Below are 25,982 nucleotides of genomic sequence, written 5' to 3' on the forward strand. Positions count from 1 at the left end.
CATTTTCAGCTTCTGGAAAAAAACAGCAATATGTTTGAGGAATCAGATTCTTCAACTACAAAAAGTCCTTTGCATTTAGCTGTAAGTATGAGATATGTAATGTGTTGATCGTCATCTCAAAGAACAATTCTTTAATCTCTGTCTTTGAAGCAGGTTTAATCATAGGCTTGGTTTTGAAACAAGTAGGCTTAGATGTAAGAAAAACAAGTTCTGAACAGGAATTGTTGAGTTTCTGGCTGTTGAAGCTCTTTGCTCTTATTGATTATAGCACTCAGGTAGTAGAAGAAACAGAAACTGAAGTAAAATTGAATGGCAAGCTACAAATTTTTGCAACCAGTCTACAAAGTTGGAGCTGGAGCTTGAGCCTATGGCTCTGATGATGGAGTGGGATGTTCTGCTGCAGACATACAGTGTGCAGAAATAGTCTGATGCACAGCTAGGTGTGGGAATGCATACAGTATGTCCCAGTACCTGAACACCCTTGTGGTAAAAACGTTTTTTCTTGTATTTAAATGGATTTCCCTGTGTTTAAATTTGTGCCTGTTACATGCCTCATGTGGTGCCACTGGGCACCACTGGGAAGAGTCTGGCTCATTCTTCTTTGCTGTCCTGCTCACATGTACAGACACATCAATAAGGTCCTTCTAATGCTTTTGTTTTTTTAAACTGAACAGTCTCAGCTTGAGGGAGCTGTCTTCACAAGTCAGCCACAGACTGGCCCCACACTGACTGTTCAACATCACCATGAATCTGCTCTCTTCTCAATAGGGAAGAAACTTGCTTACTGGAAAATAGGAGCATGTTTTAGTTCTGTAGTGATCATATCTCTGTTTGCCAGCTGGTCAGAACTGCTCTTACCTGGTGTTTGAATTTTCCGTACATCATCTGAGGGAACAAGAGCCAGAAGTTGGTTTAAAAGGGACTAACTTTGTCACTAAGCTGTTCTCTCAGTTCTTTACTTCTACAGTTTGAAGACTGCAGGAAGGACAGCGTCTGAAACCCAAATAAGGGTTACAGCTTACTCTATCACCAATGCAAATTCTTGTGCTGGGAAGGGACTTGGCCTGCACCTGGCCAGACAGCTCATTTCCTCACTGGTCTTTCTTGGTCAAAATCCTTGCAAGGACACTGACGGAGGTCTTTTCTGTTGTATCTGTTGCCAATTAACAGCTCTTCATTCACTTCAGACACCCCTAAAACAATTCAGGGAAAAAGAAAAAAAGAAAGAAAAAAAGGAAAAATAAAAAATTCACATAAAATATTGCTATTTCTCACACTTCAATTGTATCAAAAATCAGGTTATTGGGTGTTTTCCAAGAAATTATAATAGGGAAGGAAATTACATCAAGACTGTTTTCTGCTATATGGATTCTCTGTGCCTTAATCTCCTTACCCTTTCTTTTTTTTCTGCCTTTGCCTTTCCTCTTTCCTTAAGTAATTTTCTTGGTCTAGCAGTGCAACAACTGCTTGGCCACTGCTCTGTCTCATTCTTTTGTACTTCTGTGAACAATCAGTAGGAGTGCTTAACCTTGAAGATTGGTGTCTGGTTATTTCATGTTTGTATTTCTCTTCTGTTTTCATTAATTGTATCAACTCTGGCAACATGTTTATACATTCATGTTTAAATAAAAAAGATTATCTTAGTTGACAGTGAGGAGGACAGTCACTACAGAACCATATGAAGTGCTTCCACTTTCTGGAACTATCCATTAGGTTTTTGCAACATCAGCTGCATTTGTGTAGTCAGCCCAAATGTGACTGCTGGTCTGGAAGTACATCTACTCGTCCACTACAGTTGTTCTACCAAGTGATCCTACTGGTAGGAACACTCTGTGAAGCATCAGCTGTGAAGACCTTGTCAAGGTTTATTGTGTTTATTAGTACTGGCTCAAAAGTCTGTTTTGGGAATTGTTTTCATTCAGTTAAGTAATACTCTACATTAAATGTGTATCTTAAAGAAATGGTGGATGTATTGATTTTGTCAGATAATCCATGTGGTTTTTGACCAGCATCATTCCCATGAACCTAATTTTTGAAGCCACCATTTCCCTGAAAAATGCAGTGCAAGCTGAAAAGTGAATTGTTGATTAGCCCGTGTTGAAGTGAATCACTGCCTGAAATTCCCCACCTTGAGCTGTAATAGAATCAGGGTAAATAAAAAATCATAATTACTGTCCATGAACACTAGGAGTTTTTGAGAGTCTTGGCTATTTGTATCAGTGGCAGTGTAGTTTGGCAAAATGCTTTCAAGATGGAAGAGTCATGAGAAATCAACAAACTGTCATTTCCATTGTGTTTCATAAACCCACAATGACAGATCTTATTCATGTTCTGCGTGAAAGTCTTTGAAAGACAAGACTTGTGTTCCTTACATGACTCATTTCATATTTCCAGGCCTATAATGGTCATCATCAAGCTTTGGAGGTGCTGCTCCAATCTCTGGTAGATCTGGATATTAAGGATGAGAAAGGACGCACTGCTTTGGACCTGGCTGCATTTAAAGGGCATGCAGAGTGCGTGGAAGCTCTCATCAGCCAGGGTGCTTCTGTCACTGTAAAAGACAATGTCACCAAAAGGACCCCCCTGCATGCTTCAGGTGAGTGTGCTCTTGTGTTACATTTGCAATACAAAGCCTTTAGCATGTTTGCAGCTAACTTTAGTTACCTACTATCTCTATGCTTATTTCTTCTAAACAGAAGAAATTTTGATGTGTATTGAGGTGGTCTTGCAGTTAACTCTGTCATTCTTGTGGTATTTTTCCTCTGTCCCATGGTCCATTTATCCCTCACAGATACTCCTGCTTTTCCACACTCTACTACTGCTCGGACTTTACCTGCTCAGCTGTGCTTTACCATACCTCTATTACACCTAGTCTAAGATGTGGGGTGTTTTTCCTGCAGCAGTTTCACTTAATGGTTCTTTAGCCAAAAAAAGAGAAGAGAGAACATTTGTTTCATTGCTTATCCCAAGAAAAGAATAATTGAAAATACAGGCGAGCCTTGGTGGCAATGAAATTGTTCTGTGTTCAAAACCTTCTGCCTGTTTCAGTGGTAACGTTACAGAAATTCATCCTCTTTCAAATGTTGTTCTCCTCCTGAGCCAGGTTGTGAATTTGCTGTTGTTAGGAGTTGCTCCATTCTTCATACGTTGTGTACAACATGTTGCTTAATTAACTAGAAAATGTAGGATTTGCCAATTATTTAAAGGTTATTATTTAATATATACTTGTTGGTTAAACACACAGCAGTGCCGGAGGGAATATTGCTCCTCTGGCTGTTAGTTCAAGGACTCAGTGCAACCCAGCAGTGACCTCTAGTGGGAAGAAAAATGAATACTTGATTAGACAGTTTTTTAATTCTCAGGCTTAATTTTTTCTCTGTATTTTTTCATCTTGCTCAGAATAAAATTCATACACAGTTCCTGCTGTCTGGGACTTTCCATGTGAGCTGTGCAGTGTTCTGCATAGTCAGCACAGCTCCTAACAAAGCTTTCTTCTCCACCCATTACGAAGAGCCACTCGTGCTTTTTGTTACGCTGTTCTTAAACGTTTTGCTTAGGAGTGTTTTAACAAAGAATGGTGTCACCTGTTGGAAGCTGCATGGTGCCACAGTGATGTTCACTGTCTCTTATTTGCAATGCAGTCATAAGAGATAAATTGGCATATTTTGAGAAATCTAACAGAATTCTTGCTGAATTAATCCTTTGAGTGGCAGTATGTGTTTGCACACACAAGTGAAAACTTGCATGCATTTACCATTCACTGGAAAGAAACAAGAAGACGAGTGTGCCCATCCCCTTAACAGTGTCTGCCTTCATTCCTTCTTATTACAGAAGCAGAATTGCTGAACACAACAGTTAAGGAGACTTGAACCTATGGATTAGATTAGAGGACTCTGCAGAGCTCTCTTCAGCATAGGGGTTTTTGACTTCAGTAGGCAAATAATTCAGCTAATGAAGTATTTCTTTTTTACTGTCTGTTCCCCTTGGGGAACAGACTTCCTTTTTCCTCATAACGTGGAGAATTTCCTTAGCCTAAATCATGTGTTCCCTGTATAATTTTATTACCACCAGACTTTACTCTCTCTGGCTTGGGGGATGCATTGCAAATGTTTGCCTAGTGTAGTGTTGTAGCTCCATTGACAAAACTAATGTTCCCTGCAGGGTCTGTAGTGCTCAGCAATTATTGGGTTAGCTCTGAAGTCTTCCTGGGAGTATCTGCTCAAAAATTCATTTACCAAAATCTTTTTCAGACATCAGTGTGAACAGGTTTTGATTTCTCTTCCTCCTGCTGGGTGATAGAACTGATTTTTTTTTTTTCTTATTTTTTTTGTTTTCTCTGTGAGTCACTGGTTCATCAGCCCTGCAGAAGTGTTTCCGTGTTATGTATGTGGCATTACTTAGTGGTAAATAACTAAAAATGTCTTGTTGTTTTTTGTTGTTTTTTTTTTTTTAGTAGAGTGACTAAGATTATTTTTGGAGGAGTGATTTGAATGTGATGATGTGCACTCATTTCTCTGCCAGAATGGTGTGACATAGGTGGAACCCGAGATTTTTGCCTTGGTTCACAGGGTGTGGGCAGTATGAGTGCATGACTCTGAAAGGAGGATATAATTTCTGTGTACTGAATACAGGAATTACTGGATTTTTAAAGATGAAATTCTTGTTCTGCTCATCCTGTGGGTCATATAAAGCTGAAGCCTTTATGCCAGCTGACAGACAGATGGGTTTTCAGTGTTTAGCCCTGCAAAATGTACCTTGGAGCTGTTTTCCAACAGCACTAGGTTGCATTTTAAGAGCAAACCCTGTTTTTGAGAAGTAACCATGGCTTCAAATGTTAAAGTAGAAAAGAACCAAGAATTTTTGTTTCTCTGGTTTGTCCTCTGGCCATGCAAGCAGCTAACATGATAGTGTGCCATCACATCCTTGCTGATCGAAGAGTCTCATCAGAGTTTTTTTTTGACTAACAAAGATCCTTAACAGGGTTTTGAGGAGGAAAAGAAGCAGAATGGGATAAAACAGCCTTCCAGTTATAGAATATCAAGAGTAGTGGTGAATTTGTGTGCTGAAACTTCAGTCTCCTTGAACATGCCCAACAGTCAGAGAAATTTGGTGCTGCAGCAAACCAGTGTTGTGAAGCAGTCCGAATGGCTTGAAGAGGTCTTGTGCAATAGACTGAGGGAGTGTGATTGACTAGCCTGAGAGGCAAAAGTAGAGACACAATAGCTGCCTTTTGTGGTGGTGTTGCTCTGAGGCTTCCATGCTGCTCTCCTTGTGGCTTCCCCAGAGCTGTCAGTAGTCAGCCTGGAGGTCACTGGGGAGCAAAATGTGGAAGTAATGTCATGCTTCCTGGAATATAATAAAATGTGTAACACTGGTCATTCTTTGTAGATGCTTTTTAAAAAACAAAACAAAACCAAAAAAAACGAGCACTAAGAAACTTGTTTGTTCCTTAGCCCACACAATATTAATGAGCCCTGCTGAGAAATTCCTAAGGTGTTCCAAAACTGGTCACAGAAAACCTCGTCTGCCTCCTGACTGCAGGGGATTTTGGAATGCTGTCTGCTTTGGTAGAAATCTTCTCTGTAGTAAGAATCACAGTTTCTGTTTTACTCATTGGGGATTTGTGTACGAAAGGAAAGTAGTACTTATCTTACTGAGGAAAGAGAAAAGGAGCTCGCCATTTCGTTGGTAGAAGTAAATTGTGGGAATGTTCTTTTCTTACACTGGGGAATATTTTCTGTATACATATAAGAAATTTCTTATCTGTAAGTCCAATGGGAAAGCATCTGAAATTAAGCTTATTCTAATTATACACACTTTGTTCTTTACAGTCATTAATGGTCATACACCTTGTTTACGGCTGTTGCTAGAAGTTGCAGACAACCCTGATGTGACGGACGCCAAAGGACAGTAAGTTTCTTTGGTTGTTTTGTTTCAGTTCCGTAATTCAAATGGCATCTCAGGTTTCTTACTTAAAAAAAAAACCAAAGTGTTTATTTGAAATACTGTATTTCCTGCACTATTTGTGAATAGAATTTGGCAGAGACTTCAAGGTACGCATGCAGTTGATTTAAGCCATTCATTAATCATAGCCTCTATTTCATACGTTAAGGTAGCTTTTCACATATTCTTAGAGCCAGATTCAGTAAAAACTAACAAGATTCTGAGATGCCTGGAGAGTCTTATTTTCTAAGATGCTGATGTTTCAGCATATATTATGTGTCTAGAGGTATATTATGCTGACAGAGTGACACAGAATGTTTGTTCAAGGCGAACCCAAAATTGGAGATGTTCCTACAAAAGTTTTATGTCTCATTAAATGACAGCTACAGAGAGAATAATAGAGTATGTTTTAGAAGTGAAAACTTGAATGTTTTTCATATTTAGGGTACCTGGAATATATCTGACTATACATATTATTTTCAATGGTATTAGTCTTACTTAAATATAGAAGGAAAATAGATCCCTTTCAGGAGGAAAAAACTGTTCATTATTTTCAGAAGAAATACTTGGAGTTGTTGTCATCTTGGTACTTAGCAGAGGCATTCACCCACAACTTGGTATTGTAAAACTTGTATTGCTGGAGATGACAATAACTGTAGGTTTTTAAAAGAAAAAAAAATTGTCTGGAATGATGTTGCTCTGTAAACTGCTCACAGGTGGGTTTGTCTATCGCAGTCATGATAGCTGGCTGTTAGGCACCTTAAGAAAAGCTTTATGCAACTGTTTTCACTTGTGTTGTATAGATGAGTATGGTGAAACGAATAGATTTCTGGGTAGGAATGGAGAGAAATGCAGGGCTTCCTGATTTATGCCTTACAGTAAGTTAGCAGTAGCAAGTAGTATGCAGTTTATAGACGTGACTTTTTTGTTTCTCTTTCCTTCCAGAACCCCACTAATGCTTGCAGTGGCACATGGACACATTGATGCTGTTTCGTTATTACTTGAAAAAGAAGCATCTGTAGATGCAGCAGATCTCCTGGGGTGCACAGCTTTACATCGAGGGGTGACTTCATTTTTCTAAATTCTAAGTATTTGTTCTATTGTCACTGCAACTAATTTATAAACATAGGGATGTTGAATGTAAGAGATATAGCTAATGATTGAAAATACGACCAAAAACAGTCAATGAGGTAAAAATTGGGACAAATCTGCTCTGTTTTTGATTGTTTGCTTTGATTAATTAAAGACTGGATTTTCTCTTAGAGAAAATTAGTGAATAGACAATTTACTATCGCAGTCATTACTGTTCTAACTGAGAGCTGTATGAATTTTGAAAACAGCAAATTTAAAAGGACTGCCCAGCAGTTATTATCCTTTTTCCTGGGTAGCAGAATGTACCTGTGTCAGCCCTAAACTTTTAGCCAGAAGCAGTGAAGTGCAAGGCAGATCTAACCTTTTCTAGGAGCCATCTTCCTACCCAATGTGAAGTTGATGCAAGCGATCATATTTATTCACAACTGTGTAATAATTGCAGTGAGCAGTTCAGCTTAGAGTCCAACACTGGTTTGTAATAAATGTTATGGTGAAAAATTGCTGTTCTGCCTTGACATCAATACATGAACATGACCAAAGTGCTAAAGCTAAACTACATGTGTTATGGAGGCCGAACTGTTAAATATCTTTTTGTACTTCTGGTAATCTTCTTTATGTTCCCCTCAGTTCTTTTTGCACATTTGTAAGCTGTCTAGAGTGGCCAGATTCAGGTTTTGTAGCCTCACCCTTTGCTCATACGTTTCCTTAGTCTTAAACTCCTCGTTGCTTTTGACTCTCACTTAGAGAAGCCTCTTAGAGAAGTCTCGTCCACAAACTAATAAGTGCCTTTGAAAGCCAGTACCAAATATATTTCGATATAGCAGTTATCATAGGTACCCATGGGAGAAGTGGAGCTTTCATCTCTGCCACCTGAATCCCATACAGGCTTTTTCATGTTTATAGTCATCAGTCATATTCCACGTCTCCTGGGTAGAAGTCTGTGTTTGTTTCAACCTCTTCACTCATTTCTTTGTTGCCAGATTATGACTGGGCATGAAGAGTGCGTTCAGATGCTTTTAGAGAAGGAAGTGTCTATTTTATGTAAAGATGCTAGAGGTAGAACACCTCTGCACTTTGCAGCAGCTCGGGGTCACGCCACTTGGCTGAGTGAATTACTGCAGATTGCACTTTCAGAGGAAGACTGCAGTTTAAAGGATAATCAAGGTTATACACCACTGCACTGGGCTTGTTACAATGGTAAGTTTATCCCTGTGGATTTTTGCCAAGTTTGAATGTGGTCTTTGTTTTAGGGAAGCATGATAGCAAAGCAGACTGACAATTTGAGAAGGCTGAAATGAAGAGTCAGATCATTTCTCCTCTACTTGCTCTCTGTGGTTTGTTTTTGCTATATTTACCCTTCAGTTCAGGAGCCAAGGAAGTTCCAGCAATACCTTCCAGTGACTTTGTGACTTACAGGGAAGTTCTCAGTCACTGTGCTCATTTGTTCCCATCGCAGGAGGCCAGAGTGAAATGAAGTAAACTATAAAGTTCTCATTTATTTACCAAGGGACCAGGAATGCTTCTCTGAGGTGTTACCTTTTCATTTATTAGTGCAGGAGACCACATCATTAGTTGAGAAGTCTGAACTGATTATGCTTCTTGCCTAATGTAAGAATAGAACTCCTTTCTGTCATCACTTCAGACCATCTTGGAATGTGTAAGGTCATGTACATGGCATCACATTTGAGAAAAAAATACAACTTCTTTTGTTTTTTCTTTTTATTCCTTTTTTATTATTATTTCCTTTTTTTTTTCCTTCACTTATGGCTAACATTGGGCTGGTGGAGCTGCATTGCTGCTGCCTTTAAAACAAAACAAACAAAAAAGACCCAAAGCCCCAAAACATAAAAACAACAACAAAAAACAAAGATAAAAACTCAAAACATTTTCTTATAATTCTGTTATATGAAAGTTCACATTCACAATAGGTCCAACCTTAATGTGCTTGAAGTGTCAAATTATAATCCTTCTGTGCCTGGTCTGAAATAAGTTAATTCCCTGCTCTGTGCAACACTTGAAATATCTGTTTCTTGTAGGTCATGAAAACTGCATAGAGGTACTATTGGAGCAGAAATTTTTCCACAAATTCTATGGTAATAGCTTCTCTCCGTTGCACTGTGCTGTGTAAGTAGAAATCTGTAACAAATGCTTTGCTTTGGGTTATGCCTGGAGAAAGTAGTAATATAAGAAGAAAGCTGTCTTTATTTCATATTATTTGCATGAGCAAATCATTCAAAAATTGTTCACAGAATGGTGCTTATTCTTTTCTGCTGAGAAAAAGAAGTTGCATGATAAAGAGTATTTGGCAGAAGTTTGATACATCTGAGCTACTTGATGAAATGCTGACGTGTCATTAAACAGCTGTATTTATACTCCTTTTCCAGTTTCTCTTCCCTTGCTTGCCACTGCAGGCCTATGCATTCTTTGCCACTCGGTGGAATTTCATAGCTCTTCCATTCTTAGGCCACGACCTGGGCTATTAGAATGACAAAATTATGAACTCCTCCTGCTATTAGAAGAGTTAATATGTTTGAGAAGTAATAGTGAGAGATATTGTTGCATAAACTTCTATTCTACAGTCCACATTGTTGCAAGATAGAAAAGAAATGTTGTTAGTTTCCAAGTGTGATACATAATTAAACAAAAACAATTACAAAGTTACTGGTTTTATTCTACTTAAAATAAATTCTTTAGGGAAAAAAAAAAATTAGTATGTAATTCTCCAACCCACCTCTAAATGCATGCAACTTAAAGATGCACCTAAATTTAAAATGAAAGAACTGCTGCTGAGATGACATAAGTGTGTCTTTTAGCAACATTAGTCATAGATTGTATGTCATTAGTTACCATACACTGTTCATTTTCATAATGAAATAAGACAAATTGCCAATAACCAGGAGAGTATTGAGTACCTCCAAGAAAAGTTATTGAGAGTGTGTGTTGAAAGAGGTGTATATTTCAATACCTTAAACATGAGAGTAAATCTCTCTATGTTTAGGTACATATGACCAAGTGCTTTCTCAGTTCAGCTGTGCTTGTTGATTAGTCTCAAGGATTTAAAGGTTTTAGGGTTTTAATCCTAGCTTGGTACTGCAGTTTCAGTTAATCTGGTGCATAGGGAATTGAAGGATCAGCTTTGCTTTATATGTGGAAATCCATAGCAATAGATGCATTTTGGTTAAGAGAAGTGATGAATGGTCAGAATTGTGACTGAAAGTGTTAAGGCAAAGGTATGTTGGGATGAATTATAAATAATCACTAAGCAATATTAGTGGGAAATGAAGTAAATGAATATGGGATAATGGTAAATATGTAGAGTTTTTAATCTTCTTGAAAATGTATCTTTGGCAGAATCAACGATCATGAAAACTGTGCATCAATGCTCATCGGAGCCATCGATGCCAGCATTGTCAATTGCAAAGATGACAAAGGAAGGTAATAGCTTCCTAAACAAATTGCTTTTCCTCATCATGAATATATCTCTCCTTTTTCATAGTTCGTTTCTGAATTTCTGGAAAATAACCCTTGTGGTTGAGCTAAGGCTTGTAATGCAGACTCTTTCAGACAGCAGCTTTCACTGCAACACAGTTAAGTGATGGCTGACTTAAAGCAAGTGAGCTGTGAAGCATTCAGTTTTGCTATTAAGAAAATAGTATTTTAGTTCTTTAAGATGGGTAAAGGTCTAGGATGTTTTCCTGAAGCTATTTTTTTTTCTTTTAAATATTTAAATGCATTCATATTATTTGCTAAATGAAGTGATGCTATGTACAAATAGAGAAATATTTCATTAAAAGTTGTTATGCTAACATTCTGTGGGCACGTAACTGGAAATGAAATAATTCATTCTGGTACAGCAAGAAATATACTTCAAGTCAAATCTTTAGTCAAACTGATAATCTCACCATATGTATATGCGTACATAAAGTTGCTTGGACAAACACTGTAAATACAGTTTAACTTGTTTTGGATGTTGCCGCTATAACTTTCCTCTGGTGAGAATGTTTAGGAGGATTCAGAATGTCTTGCACTTTCAGGCAAACAAACAGGAATATTGTAATTCTTTGGTAACAGCTGTGGCTGTGTGTCTCTGCCCCACAGGACGCCCCTTCACGCAGCAGCCTTTGCGGATCACGTGGAGTGCCTCCAGCTCCTCCTGAGTCACAGCGCTCAAGTGAATGCTGTGGATCATGCAGGGAAAACAGCTCTCATGATGGCAGCTCAGAACGGTCATGTGGGTGCTGTTGGTAAGTGCATCCTTGCCCCAGCTTATCTTCAGGGTGAGCGTGACTGAGGCCATTGATTTTCAAGCAGATGATCATTTTTTCCTGGGAAAACTAAGAAAGAGAAAGCTAAGAAAGAGAAAGCTGCTCAGAAATTCTACTTTTACACAGTTAAAAAAAAATATTTCTTCTTCTTTCTGCAGTATTTGCGAAGCTTTGCATTAACCTGAGTTTTATTTCCTCCAAAGGGAGCACTGTAATGCACTCAGAACATGAAGGGAGTAGTAATCCTTTTCTCCTGACTACTTCCTTAATTTTAAAACTGCAGGAAAACTGCATGTGTGAAAAAGATTTAAGTGTTATCTCTCTTTCTGTTATGTTACAGGGAGTCTTGTTGCTTCCTGGCTAGAATACCTGAGGCAGACATAGGGATTGCAGTTGTACTGACTTAACAGAACTCTCTTTCCTCTAGCTTTGACAGTGCAGGCTGCACCCTGAATTCTTTGTATCCACTTAGTCCTCTCAGAGCAAGACCCAGGAGGTGACTCAGGCAGAACTTGCTGACCTGCAAATGGGGAAGTTCATTATGTCTCAAACTGTCAAGCATAGATTCATCTTTGTTCATATATGAGGTCTGACTTGGTTGCAGATAACTGCACAAGATTATTCTGATGTCTACCGTTATTTACTTCATGCTCATAAAGCTTAAGCTGCATCAAGGCTTAGCACATAAGCACACACATATTGGGAATAGTAACAAATTGGAAAATTTTTTTCCTCTGTTTTCACATGCTGCTTTGCCCATTGCATTTGTTCATTAATTTATGTTCTAAATTTCAGACTTTTTGGTGAATATTGCCAAGGCTGACCTGACATTAAGAGATAAGGACTTGAATACATCTTTGCACTTGGCTAGCAGTAAAGTAAGTTGAAGACCACTGTGTGCTTCTGTAATCGTCAGTCTCTTGTGTCGGTGTGCCTTCTAAAAAAAATAATTCCACGATAGAAATGTGATGGTCAGACTTGTGGTGAGAACACTGTATTGAGCTTCTTTACAAGTCTGTTTCCAGACTTAGTAAATGGAGAAATATGAGTGTCTCTTAAGACAACTGAAACATAAGTGACACTAGGAGAAATAATTGAAAATCCTTTGATATTTTTACTGAACAATATTACTGTAAAATAGCTTAACATAGGGACAGTGGAAAAAACAACAAGAAAAAACAGATATATATTTATTCTTTTTCTCCAAATTCTGTGAAAGGGACCCAAAATTTTATCTTGAATTCTGCAACAGTGAAAGTAGGGGCACTGATAAGATTGATGCTGATGTCTTTTCTCCCTCCTTTTTTTTTCCCATTGGTTCCAATTGCTACTGCTGTTGCCTGTCTTGGCAAAAAATAAAAACAAAGCGTCCATGGCATTCCCTCTTCCAAGACTTTTCTTCTGCTCCTGTTCAGAGATGGGATTCCAGATAGCATCACTCCAGTTTCTGTAGACATGAACTTCATTGAATTTTTAAGGTCCTTCAGGCTACCAGGGTCTCAGAAATAAGGCTCTGGTCTGTTATTGCCTGTTCGATCATCACAGAGCTCTGATGCTGAAGAGCTTTTATAGTTTATAATTAATTAATAGCACGGGAAGGCATTTAAAAGTCCTAGGAAGTACAGTGTTAGTTTTTGAGATTAAACCCTCATTTTCTCTGTTATTGTGTAGTTGTAGTAATCACTTGAATAATTTCTCTTGAGGGAAATTCAAGTCTTCCTGTAAGCTGAGAAGGTGAGTTCTGCATGAGTGGAGGGTTGAAAGACAGATGAATGCCTACGTCTGTAAATGTGCTAAACATTCTAGTAATGGCAGTTTGTAAATGGTTTTATAGGGCTTTTACAGTTCACCTATTACAGATTCTTATAAACTGAGTAACGTTCTGTATTTTAAATAAACTTTTTACACTTTGCATTTGTATATAACATTTATTTTACCTCAATTTTAAACTTCTCTTTAAATTAATACAGTTATTTGTTTCCAACTAGGGTCATGAAAAATGTGCCTTGTTAATACTTGACAAGATACAAGAACAGAGCCTTATTAATGCAAAAAATAATTCACTGCAGACGTAAGTATTGCCTGATCCTCTCAAGTCCAGTTGACTTTCCAGAAGATTCTGATTTAGCTTCTCAATTTCACGTCTTGGATTTTTTTCTAGATAAAATTAGATTCCTTACTATTTTTTTAAGCCTTGACAACACTGCATTTATATTGCATTCTCACTTTTGAATTCTCTAAAGCTCCTTGTATATGTGATCTGGTGGAAAATATGAGGTCATTTACTTGAACACTGTATCAAAATGTCGTTTCGTAACGTGACTGTATAAGCATACATCTACCTGCAAAATATTTTCTGTCTATTTCAAGATTTACTTTAATCCATCTAAGGTTTTACATTTAATTTTTCAAATTATTTGAGGTCATATTTTATGTATAACTGCCTTCCATACTGCACATTACTAGCAGAGTTGTAGCCATCAATGTTCTTACTCCAGCTGCAAGTATTTGAGTGGAATGGAGGAATCCCACAGCAGAAGATTTAACCACGAGCTCAGGCAGTTGATTTAGTGCTTGCTGATGAATCCATTTGTCCTTAGCTCATTTCCCTTCCCTCCCACCCTTCAATTTGCAGTTGTTCTTCCTCTCCCATTAGCTGCTTCTAAACAGGAGCAACCTAGCTTTCCTTAGAATAATTATTTTAAAATAAACTTGAGTTTTGTTGTTCTGCTTTGTAGACCTCTCCATATTGCTGCACGTAATGGCTTAAAGATGGTGGTTGAGGAGTTACTAGCGAAAGGGGCATGTGTCCTAGCAGTAGATGAAAATGGTAAGTAAATATTACACTCAGACAATCTTCAGTAGGTACCTAACATGTAATTTTACCACAGACTGAAGCAATAGACTTAAAAGCTTGTAGGCATCATTGATGCTTATATTCTTCCAAGAACAGACAGTGAGCTGTGTGAGTATATTAAAAAGGACACTTTTTTTTTTTGTTAATATAAAAATGTATTCTCAACATCACAGTGGTCCCTTTTACTGTTCATTTTGCATGTACTGTCAACAGCTAGTCTTTTTTAATGCTTGAGTGCAGTGGTAACTTGAATTTCCTAAACATGCAAGTGGCGCCGGATAATTCTGACTCCTTGCAGAAGAATTAAGGACTATGCATTCAATCAGCGCATGTTTTAATGGGTAGGAAGAAAATCATCATCATTTGTTTGATTGTGTCCTGGTTCATTCTGAGAGCAAAACTTGTCGTTTTCAACTGTCTGACCTAACCCAAGATGCAAATTAATTACTGTTGACTCCTAAAATAAATGATGAGTTAATAAATCTGATAATTTTATTTCAGATCTCAATGAAGTCCTTCCTTAAACATTACAGAGTCTATAGAGGGTTGTGCTTCTATTTTTTATTACAAAATCTTCCTGAAATATGCTGCTTTCTCTTAAAATATGGACTTCATGGCATTAATGTAACAATTCAGTACTTACATCTTGCTGTATCTGTAAAGCAACAATACTGCTACTTAGTCATTGTTGCAAGACATTTTGAGATCTATGGATGAAAAGGGCAGAGTGGTATTTATTGTTAACCAGATGCTACCAGATGGGACTTGCATGAAGGAGTCCTGCAGAAGTCATCTGGCCCTAACCTCATTTAGAGAAAGGGGACAGGAAAGTGAACCGGACTAGCTTCTAACCGTAGTTTTTTATAGGTAAAATCATACATGCAGATCTAGCCAATTTGCATGTATGTAATGAGTGAAAATTAAGTTTAAATTTGATACTAGCTTGATTTTTTTTTTTTAAGAGTAGCTGCTTACACAGAGCAGAAGAGAAAAATTTAAGTACAATCTTAGTAAAAGTATAGTTCTAAAGAACGCTTGCACTTGGAACACAGTAGAAGAGGGAGTTCTATTGAGAGTATTTATTCACTGCTGTTGATGCCTGAGTGTGGGTAGTTTGCTGCAAAGCTGTTCTCAAACTCACCTGCTGCAGATGTTTTCAGCTTATTTGAGGCAGTAGGATATCAGTGGAGGTCATTGCTTTAGATTAAGATTGCAGCAATCTGCAAAAGAACTCTCTGCACTTAGAATAGAGGAGTTGTTGGAAAGTTCTGAAGTACTACATAGCAACCTGTAAAACTGATAGATAGAAAGCAAAATCAGCACATCCATTTCAAAGATTTGTGTATGTGAAGAGCTGATTTGGGGAAGCACTTGAACAGGAGCAAAGTTAAACTGCAGTGAAGGCAAACTTGATGGCTCCCCATTCTTACAGTTACTGATACCAGTATTATTTTAACTTCACATTACAAAACATAGGCCATGCTTACTGAATACAGTCATTGTTCTTCTAACATAATGCAAATTGTGAAAAATATCCAGATAGTCCTACTTGCTGTACATGTACCACGTATGCTGATCTGATTAGTTTCTTAAATTTAATTCCTAAATAAATTCTCTGAGTTGAGTATGTTCTCAACCGACCAATCTTTGAAATTGTTTGCTTGCTACTTCAAAATATGATTAAACTAATATCTGTCATGTTTCAATGAAAGCCGTTGTTCTCAGAATGAGACTTGTTCATCTGTACAGAAACTGAAGCCAGTTTCTGTCTCTGTTGCTGTACACCCGTGTTCTGTATCCACCGTATTGTTTGTGCTGTAGAATCATGTTTGGCAAGTGCTTTTATTTATATTGTTGTGGAGTCTGTTTGCCTTGATTTAAAAAAAAAACAGTGCTTGTGGTCACAGCGATTTAAATGCTCTACGAAGTGTGTATCTTCCCAGCATGTCTAATTTGAGAACAGTAACACACCCCTGCTGCTTGGCATGTAACTGTAACTGGACATACATCTCCTGCCTACAAAGTGCTCTAGAGATGTATATGAGGATTGCTCAGTGCCATTCTCAGTACCCTTAGTACTAACCGTTGCCTTGTCTGCGTTTGTGCCCAGGTCATACGCCAGCCCTGGCTTGCGCTCCTAACAAAGACGTGGCTGACTGCCTGGCACTCATTTTGGCTACCATGATGCCTTTTTCTCCTTCCAGTTCAATGACGGCTTTCAACTTCGCTTGTTATAAAAAAGACAGTTTGGGCAGGACACATCTCTGCGATGGCTCCGCTATGGGTAGCATTAACTCTTACAATAAGCCCTTGAGTAATAACCTAGGAACAGAGGATGGGTACAATGAAAATGATTCTGATTCTGAAACATTTTGACTTTTTGGTATTCAAAAAATTTTATTTCGTTACTATTTCCTTTCAGTTTTTTGTTTTTGTTTTTTCTTTGAAGACAGCTTAAATCCCACTGCGATATTCTTAACTATGACTCTTGACAAGTAGGTGTTGAGATTTGTAGTGCTGATGAGAATTAAGCCTTTAAATAACCAAGTTGGGGGCATTTACTGGAACGTATTCCCATTACTGTTCTGTGGCTTTTTGTCTTCCTCGTGTTTTCTTTAGGCCCTAAGTGCCCCTGTGGAAAGTCTCTACCTCTAACTTCAAGTATTAAAAAAAAAAAAAGAAAAAGAAAAAAAGAAGAAAAAAAAAAAGAGAGAAAGAAAATGCCTTTTTTTTCTTTTTGACAGCACAATTAAACAGGGAATTGTTTGTAAAAAGTACTTAAGTGATTTAGCTGTACTATTAGTACACAAATGTGTTTCCAACGTAGCCTTCATAGCATCATCATTTTTCTCTATCTGTCTGTTTCTTAGTTCCAGGGGCTCTAATAATTAGGTATTTTTTTTCACACAAACCAAAGGTAAAGTTGTAAATCTTAAATCTGCCTGTATTACTTTTTTACAGGAAAAGAAATGTTTTACATTCCGCATGCATTAAGCACTTAAACGTACAGAAGGCACTTTTTTTACAGTTATTAGTTACAGCACACAATCAGAAAAATATTAGCTCTTCAGGCCAAATTCTACTTGTCTTAACATATGTCCCACTGATGTTAGTGGAACCACTTGTGAAAATGGAAATGGCTTGGTCCTCCCCCCCCACACCTCAATTCAGCACAAGCATGAACAGTTGATTTGCACTACAGAATTAAGGAATTAAGGTCAATAGAAGTTTCTGTCACCTGAGCTGTTAACCAGGAATCTAGCTAGTATCAGAACAGAAACGAAAAATCAGGTGTAGGCAAAGGTGTAGGCAAAGGTTTATGATGTCTTGCCAACTTGAAGGGATTTTTTTTTTCCAATGCTTAAATACCTTGTTTTTACTGTAGACAGTATTGATTTTTAAAACACTTTTGCCACTGTTTGGATTGACAGAACAAAGGTAAAGCAATGAAAGCGTAACACCAAAAGTTGAAATACCAAACAGGAGAGAAAACAAAAATGGACCAGGCAGGGATTGGAGATGCACGCTAAGAGCCTTTTGTCACCAGCTTTGAAAGCAATGTCAGCTTTGTGAATATGTTTACTCCTTCTGCCAAAGTTTCTAGGTCAAATGGACCCCGACCCTCTTCTACAACAGATGTACAAAAGGAAGAATGAGACTTTATAAACAAAACAAACGCCTATCCAAACTAACCAGCTCTACCAAGAGGACCAAAATGCTTCAGTGAATAAATGGAAGACTTTATTGCTTTTATTTTTTCTTCAAATGTGAGTGACATAATGAAGTAGCTTTTCTAAACCACAAAAATATAAACTTTTGAGGTAATGACTAGTCTTGAGTGAATTTTACATTTTATGACACAGGTTTCAAGATGACATTTGTAACTAACAATGTGTTGACCACAGGTTTGTTCTTTTTTTGTTGGTTTTTTTTTTTCAGGCTAAGGAAAATGTTCATATGCTTTTAATGTAAATGTGTTTATATTTATTTGAAATGAAACAAATGCCCAGGAAAAATAACTATAGCTTTTTCTCTATGGTAGTATTTGTGCATATTTTTCAGCATAATGCAAAATTAAATGTGAATCGAGGCAGGAGTGATGGCCTGAGTGGAAAGAAGGGAGTTATGCACTTGGGAAGTGCACCCATCTTACCACTTGGAATACAAAGATGAAGTCCACAGGCTATATTGGTAAAATGCATGATCATTGAAGAGCATAAGAAAGGGATCCAAAACATTGCTAGACAAGTGAGAGAACACTGTACAGCCACAGGAAAGAGGAAAAGGGTAATATAGCATAGAGTGGGATGTTAAAGTTCCAGTGATCCATGCTCAGAAAGTCTGCAGGCCTAAGTCTTTGGAGGGAGAGGGAGAAGAGCTGCTGCTTCAGTGTACACTTTTGGCAGGGTAAATGAACAGCAGGGATTTCTAGTTCAGTTGCAGTTTTTAGCTGTGTTCCACTGAACTGTTTAAAAGCTGTCTGCAAACTTCAGTTCTTCAGTTAGAAAAATGATATATTGTTCATTTTGCCTTGCTAAAATTAAGCTTTTCTTGAACAATAATTCATTTCCAACAATTGCAACAAAAAATCCTGAGAGGCAGCTCTGTGAGGATAATGATGTTTTCCCTGAACCCTGCCTTTTCTGCAGTAGAATGATAGAGCACCTGAAACTGTGGTTTCCTCCTCAGAAATAGCACAGAACATTTTTATCATTGACTTTATTCAAAGTTTTAGCTTGTAAAAGCTGCAAAATAGCAATAACCACCTCACTTCAAGCACTGAAAATAAGAGACAGTTGTTGGTTTTCAGTGGTGTCTGCTTAGAAATGAATGGAAATCCCACATTTTACTACTTTTGTTTCTGTGGAAGGATGGCATTTAAAATGAACAAACCAATGGGAAATGGCTGGCACCTGCCTGATAGGCAGCACCTTCATCTTACTTCAAACAGAGATTAATCATAGTCCAACCCTGAAATGCAGAGATGTGTTATCCTATATGAAATCATTTCATTTGGAGAAAACCAGTCCTCTTTTCAAGGAGGATGTTGTCTTATCTGAAGCAGGCATTCAAAAAGAAAATAAAAACCAGTATTTTTACTCACTGCCACACAGTTACTGAAAATATTTCTGTGTGTTTGCAATACCTCCTAACTCTGGTAACAGGTAGTGCAATATCTGCTGCTGCTTACGATGGATGCAGTGTTACAGAAGCATAGGTGATTACTGAATTAATTTGTACCTTCTAGGAATCAAATCTAAACTTAATTGAGAAATCATTTCTGTAACCCAGTGATGACGTAAGTACGCAATACTCCAGAAGTCTTGGAAAAGTATGATGTGTTGGCATCCTAAGGGCATTGGGAAAGCCGTGTTCTGAGCATGGTGTTCTTAGGAGAAGGGACAGGAGCAAGGCGCTTGGATGTACGCAGCATTGGCCTGCCTCAGATCTCACCTGAGTTGCCAGAATCCCTTTTCATGTATGCCAGTACGTTAAGCTGTAATATAATTTATCGCTTGTAGCAGTTAATTAGTTATTTAGGGCATGGGAATAATTTTACTCTTGTAAATAATTACCTTGCCTTTCTGTGGACGTTGTACGAGGGTAGAGTTAATCACACATAATTGTTGCACTTAACCCCGGATCCTGCAATTTGCAGTAGATGGACTACTGCTGTATCTGCACCAAACAGTGGGTGTTTGGTACGGGCAGCAGCCTGCCCAGCTTTATTAGCAGGATGGTCCCATCCTGTGTTTTAACCACAGTCGCAGGTGGAATCCATGGCAGGATTGGGTCCGTGTCTCTCTCACAGATACTGAGTTACAACCTCCGGACTGCCTGAATTGCTGTGAAATAGCTCAGGGGATTTCTGCTCATCGCTACTAAAAGGGCACCATAATGTGTTTGGTACTTTTATGCAGTAAACCACTGCCAGATGATGAAAGGAGGACAAACACATGAAATGAACCGTTTATCCATTGTACTGTTGAGAAACTCGGTTGTGTATCTTGACGATGATTTTAAAAAAGAAATTGTGATTTTTATTCTTAGTCTTGTAAGAAATATTAGAGTGCCTTTTTATATTTGCGTATGATGGAAATGTTTTGTGGAAGTTGTCATTTTTTTTTGTTGTTTTTCCTCCTCATTTGAGTGTTACAGAAGCAATATATCACCAGTAAATTTTCATTTCAAACCTTCTTTGAATGTACAAAGTGTTTCTCCTTTTCGTATGTTCTACCTGCATTGAAATGAAAATCGATATGCTAAATTTCTATAGGAATAACGTCTAATTTTTGCAGTGCTGAAAAGGCTTTCTTATTACACAAAGTAAACCTTAGGTCAGTGTTATAGGAAAGGGCGTTTGAAACTAGTGACAATCCGAGTGTGCGTGTAAATGTGACTCTATGCGTTTGTATGCAGTGATTACATATTAAAGCCAATATCTCATGTTTTGTAGGTTTTGTCTCATATCTTATGCTTTAGCATGTGCAATATATCCTTACAACCCACGGTGATACGAATCTGGTGCCAGTGTTATATTTTGCATAACGTTTGTAATAAACGATATGAAATGTTGTTGCATCGTTTCGGTGGGGTTCTGTCGGTATTGTTTTCTTTTGTAAACGGCAGCCTTCGGCTCGACGTCCCGTATTCCCGAGGCAGGATGCGGCGCCTCAGCCCGCCCCTCTCAAGCACAGTTTGTTAACTCCTTTCAACTACTGAATGCTGTATTAATGTAACGAGAAACCCCACCCGTGAACTACACTTGATATGCATTCAGATGGTTATTTTTACAAATAAAAATGGTACAAATACTGTCAGAAAAACGGAGTACGTTTTGTTTGTTTATTCAAAGGAGGGGAAGGCGTAAATATTCAGCGCGGGGGCGGTGCTCCGAGGGAGCTTCGTTTAAAGAACGGGAAGCGGCCCCGCTCCCGCGATGCCGGGACGGTGGTTCTCCCACAGGCGGCACCGAGCGGAAGGCGGCGGCGGCAGCGCGCCCTGAGCTCCCCGTCACGGCAGGCGCGGCCGCCCCGCCACGGGCGGACCCGTGAGGAAGTGCCGGCCCAGCGCCCGCCCTTCCCAAGATGGCGGCCGCCCGCTCCGCCTCCCGGGCGGTGCCGGCCCCGCCCCGCCGTGTCTGCGCGCGGACGGCTCGCGAGGAGAGGCGGCCTCCGCGCCGCTTCGCAGCTCAGCGTGGCGGGGCGCCATGGGGCGGGCCGGCCGGCGGCTGCCCGCCGTGGCGGCGGTGCTGTATGGGGCTCTGGCGGCGCTGGTGCTGCTGGGGGTGCGGGACGTGCTGTTCGTTTACGAGGAGAACCGGTGCAGCATGACCTACATGTACGAGTACCCCGAGTACCTGGTGAGCGGGGGCTGCGCGGGGAGGGAGGCGGCGATGGCGTAACAGGTGGCGGCTGCCGGGCGGGTGAGGCGGCATCGCGCCGCCCCGCGGCTGTCGGGGCCTCACCGCTCCGCCGGAGCGCAGCCGGGGACGGCTCTCCTCGGCCCCGTCGTGCGGTCGAAGGCGGCTGTAGGGGGACGGCTGCTGGCGGCTCCGAACTCGCGTGTGCCCGGCGTGCTGCTGTCGGGAAGGGGGCTGCAGCCTGGGCGAGTTGTGGGGCTGGGCGGTGCGCCCTGAGCGGCTAGAAAATAGCCATCTACCTGTGGGGTTACGTGTAGTGCTGTCACCTGCGCAAAAGAAGACCAAAGGTTGCTGCTTTTTCCTCCACCTGGTAGTTATAGGTGTGTTATTTGTGATCGCGGTGAGACCAGTCAGGGGCACGTTCCTCTTGTGTAAGAGGAATTGGTCGGCCAGGTGCTCCGTCAGCACAGTGCGGGGCCGTCGGTGCCCGCAGGCCGAGGCTCGTTCCGTCTCACGGTCCTTGCGTGCTCTGCGGGGTGCCGGGCGGCTGTGTGAGGAGGGGGAAGCTCAGCCGTCAGCCTGTGCCTCGGGTCGGCGAGCAGAGGCGCTCAGGTGAGCGCTGCCGGCAGCTGGGAGGGCTGCGCGCCTGATGGGGCTTTGCTGACGGAGCCTTTGTAAAAATCTCTTTGGAAATCTGCTGTACTGAAGCGGTGCGTTCATTTTGGATCAGTTAATGTGTGTCTGGTAACCTTGGTATGGTCAGGTCGTGTCGATGGTGGCATCCAGAAGGGAGCTGCTTGAACAATTTTACTCTACCGTGCTGACAAAGAACGCAAACACTTAAACATCATGCAGTAAATTTTGAGGTCTCCTGGTAGCCAGACCCTACTTCAGGTTCAGTCTGAAGCCACCAAATCAAAGTTACTGCCAAAATCCTAGAATGGTTTGTGTCGGAAGGCACCTCAAAGATAACCTGCTTCCAACCCCTGCTGTGGGCAGGCTGCCAGCCACCAGCTCAGGATGCTCAGGGCCCCGTTCAGCATGGCCCCGAACGGCTCCAGGATGGGGCACCCACAACTCCTCTGGACAGCTGTGCTAGTGCTTCACCACTCTTTGAGTGGAAAAATTTTCCACATCCAATCTATATCTTCCCTTTCTCAGCTTAAAACTCTTCCTTCTTGTCCTTTCATTACCTACCTGTGTTTAGAATTGATTTTTCTGCTGCATGTAAGCTTCCTTTAAGGAAGAACTATATCTATATCAGGTCTCCCCAGAGCCTCCTTTTCTGCAAGCTGAATGAGCCCAACTCCCTTAGCCTGTCCTCGTAGGAGAGGTGCTCCAGCCCTCTGATCATCCTCATGGCCCTTCTGTAGACCCGTTCCAACAGCTTGGGATCCTTCCTGCACTGGGGGACCCAATGAATACAGTACTCCAGATGGGGCCTCACGAGGGCAGAGTAGAGGGGGACAATCACTCCCTGACCCTACTGGCCACAGCATCTGGATGTTATCAGGCGTAGCCTGAAATTACCATCTGCCAGCACACACCTTCTATGTTTACTTGCCATGTCAGTGCTTGTATTCTCCATAACATAGGTTCTGTGCTGTAAGAAGTGTGAGGCCCGGGATGAGCACAAGGACAGGGAAGTGGCAGCAGCTCCATGTGGAGCCATGCACATCACGTGTGGCTGTGCTGCTGCCTCTCACAGCAACTGCTCCCAGAGTAAACTCTGACTGTGTGGAAAGCAGTGCTTCCCGAGGATAATATCAACTTGTTTGGGTTAGTGAAGTCATCGTACCTTTCAGCTACCTGCTTGTTCTTGGAGGGGTTGTTTGTTTTCATTTTAACGCATGGACTTTGCAGTGCTGCCATTGGTGTGACGTTACCAGGCAAAACTATCAGGTAGGGGTGCCTGTTCTTTCTGGTTTGGGTGTTGCATTACACAACAGGCAGTTCCTTGAACACTGAAGCACAGTAGGTTTGATTTTCTGGAATCCATGTTTTTCTTACAGCTCGCTGTTGAGCTAATACCAAGTAGAAGAATATTGGCATGGATTTTTGTTTTTCTTCTTAACCTTTTTATTTCTCTCTTCTTTTTTTTTTTTTCTTCCCTCTCACCCTCCCTCCTTCCCCCCCCTCCCATCCCCCAGAGTTGTAAACCACAACATTTGAGTATAACCAATCCTTGTCCTGTTGGGCTCACCTCAGTGAGAGATTCCAAAGTTGGTATGGAGGGCTTTTTCCCATACGCCTTATTTCCATGGCAGTAAGATGAAAAAGGAAGCCTACATTGACATTGTAACAAATTGCTGTGACTCATTACAGCAAATTATGTAACTGAGGTCCTGGGAATTCAAGACCTAAAACCCCCACATGGAACAGGGCTGCCTGCTTCACACTTGGGCTCTGTCACCATACTGTTGTAATAGTGGGGCTCCTCAATTTGCAGGAAGAAAACACCAATACTGTGGCTGTACAGTTCTCATGGTTTGTGTAGGTTTTTGCTTGGGATGTTGACCTGAAGGTGACAGTTTGTTTGGCTTTTATGTTACCTGAAAGCTTTTGACAAACCAGAATGGTGCCGTGGAGGAGCAGCTGAACAGATTATTTGGCCAGTTGGGAAGTGTATTTAGCTTACTAATGAAGGCTTGTTTCACTTAATGCAAGGATGGGTCTGTGCTTTTTTTTTGCACAGAAACCTGAATGCCTTTGAAAAAGGAGATTGTATGGGTGATCTGCAAGCGTCAGGCCTGAACAGAGCCCAGTGCTTTTTGTTCAGAGTGAAGGAATTACAACTATTTGTGTGTATTTATAATGTGATATATGTATACGTATACGCACATTACAGAAAACTTGAGATATATCTTAATCTTCCATTACAAACGTGTATGGAAGACCATAAGGGGGGGGTTGCCAATAGCTGGTATGGCAAACAGTTTGAAAACTGAGGGAGAAAGGAAAAGGTCCTCAGTTAAGGAGGAACAGACAGGGAATAAGAGGGGAAGGGAGGAGTGATACATGGGGGAGAGAAGTACAGCTTCCCCATAGGCACAGCTGAGAGGAAACTGAGGCAGAGCTGCTTCTGTGTAGGCAAAGCTCTCAACGGAGACCTTAGAGACATTTTTTGATGCAAAACTGAGTTTAATTTTTTTTCTTGCTGCATAACATAAAATGTTTCCTTAAGACAAAAATTGCACCTTAACATATTTTAAATTATATTTGTCTCTGATGTGCCATGGATGGTAACATAAGTAAGTGAGAGCTATAAGTAATGTCTTCATACTTCTAGAAGTGTTATAAATCTTTATCTTGGAAACCTGAAATTACAAACCAACCAATATCTATAGGGAAGTGAATTAGATGTTTTCTTGCTTACTGCTTATCTAATTTAGAGCAGTGTCAACAGGGCTCTGAGAGCTGTGACTCCCTGCCCTAAGCTTTAAGCAAGACATCAGGTTCCACGAGGTTTTGTTCTTTGCTCTTTGGGAACTTGTAGTGCAGTGTTCAGTGTGGTGTGGGTCGGTTTTTCAGTTAGTTTGATTTTTTCAAATACAAGAAATATGACATTTTAGGATATCATTTGGCTGTAAATTGGCTCTTGAGATTTTACAAGTGTACAAGTGTGTGTCTGTGGCCCAACCGACTGACTCCGAAGACTAGAACTCCTCAGGTTGAAATGGGCTTTTTTCTTTCTGCTCAGCCATGTTCACGCGATTAGCTCTGTTGTTTAAGTTTGCGTTACAGATGATGTCTCCATAAGAATCACTGGAGACAGTCCCTGCTCCCTGTGTGGTTTTTCCCTCACAGAAATTGCTGTCACTTCAATAGTCACACTCTAGAGATTCAGCCTCGGTGCTGCATCAAATAGTGCAGGGTTGTTCTGAGTTGTGTGATGTCGGACATGACTCCAGAATCATCCAAAGGCATTAGAAATAAGTAATTTGGATCACACAGATGTCCCAGTTCCTGGTCTCAAATCTCTTGTCCTGGGAGACGCATTTATGGTTTAACACTTTTTTCACCTGAGGCACAAGGCAAAGTTTGCTTGGAGTGTGCAACTGCGGAATTGTAATTGCAGTCATGCTGTTTAAATCCAGTTAAAGTCAGGAAGTGTTCCAAGGAGCTGGGTGTCAGAGTTTGGTTCCTTTAAGCTTAAGTCTGCGTTCAGAAACAGAATCGCAGAATGGCCAGGGTTGGAAGGGACCTCAAGAATCACAAATCTCCAACCCCTGCCACAGGCAGGGCCACCAACCTCCCCATTTAATCCTAGACCAGGCTGCCCAGGGCCCCATCCAACCTGGCCTTGAATACTTCTAGGGACGGGGCATCCACAACCTCTCTGGGCAGCCTGTGCCAGCACTTCACTCTCTCTGTAAAGAACTTCCCCCTGACATCCAACCTAAATCTCCCCTCCCTCAGCTTAAAACCATTTCCCCTTGTCCTACAGTGATCTACCCTTTCA

General features: G+C 40.5%; 2 protein-coding genes across 13 annotated transcripts in view; both read left to right on the forward strand.

Moving 5' to 3' along the window:
* ANKRD44 (ankyrin repeat domain 44) overlaps positions 1-20,733 on the forward strand; it is a 124,391-nt gene extending 103,658 nt beyond the window's left edge. For 5 of the 10 annotated variants that reach the window (XM_048953911.1, XM_048953907.1, XM_048953906.1 and 2 more), the window contains exons 17-28: positions 10-81; positions 2,395-2,596; positions 5,832-5,910; positions 6,889-7,006; positions 8,016-8,232; positions 9,072-9,159; positions 10,387-10,470; positions 11,134-11,279; positions 12,096-12,178; positions 13,289-13,371; positions 14,039-14,130; positions 16,268-20,733. In XM_048953911.1, the coding sequence (XP_048809868.1) occupies positions 10-81; positions 2,395-2,596; positions 5,832-5,910; positions 6,889-7,006; positions 8,016-8,232; positions 9,072-9,159; positions 10,387-10,470; positions 11,134-11,279; positions 12,096-12,178; positions 13,289-13,371; positions 14,039-14,130; positions 16,268-16,533 (1,530 nt within the window). In that variant the 3' untranslated portion in view covers positions 16,534-20,733. The other 5 variants (XM_048953912.1, XM_048953916.1, XM_048953914.1 and 2 more) reach the window with 4 other exon arrangements.
* Positions 20,734-21,311: 578 nt separating this feature from the next.
* The window catches only part of PGAP1 (post-GPI attachment to proteins inositol deacylase 1), a 34,029-nt gene continuing 29,358 nt past the window's right edge, over positions 21,312-25,982 (forward strand). For all 3 annotated transcript variants that reach the window (XR_007378693.1, XM_048953917.1, XM_048953918.1), the window contains exon 1: positions 21,312-21,520. Coding sequence is in view for 2 of the 3 variants with exons in the window: in XM_048953917.1 (XP_048809874.1) it covers positions 21,368-21,520 (153 nt within the window). In the remaining variant the exon portion in view is untranslated. The remainder of the gene's footprint in view (positions 21,521-25,982) is intronic.

The sequence above is a fragment of the Lagopus muta genome, chromosome 8, assembly GCF_023343835.1.
Source record: "Lagopus muta isolate bLagMut1 chromosome 8, bLagMut1 primary, whole genome shotgun sequence".
Classification (NCBI taxonomy): Eukaryota; Metazoa; Chordata; class Aves; order Galliformes; family Phasianidae; genus Lagopus; species Lagopus muta.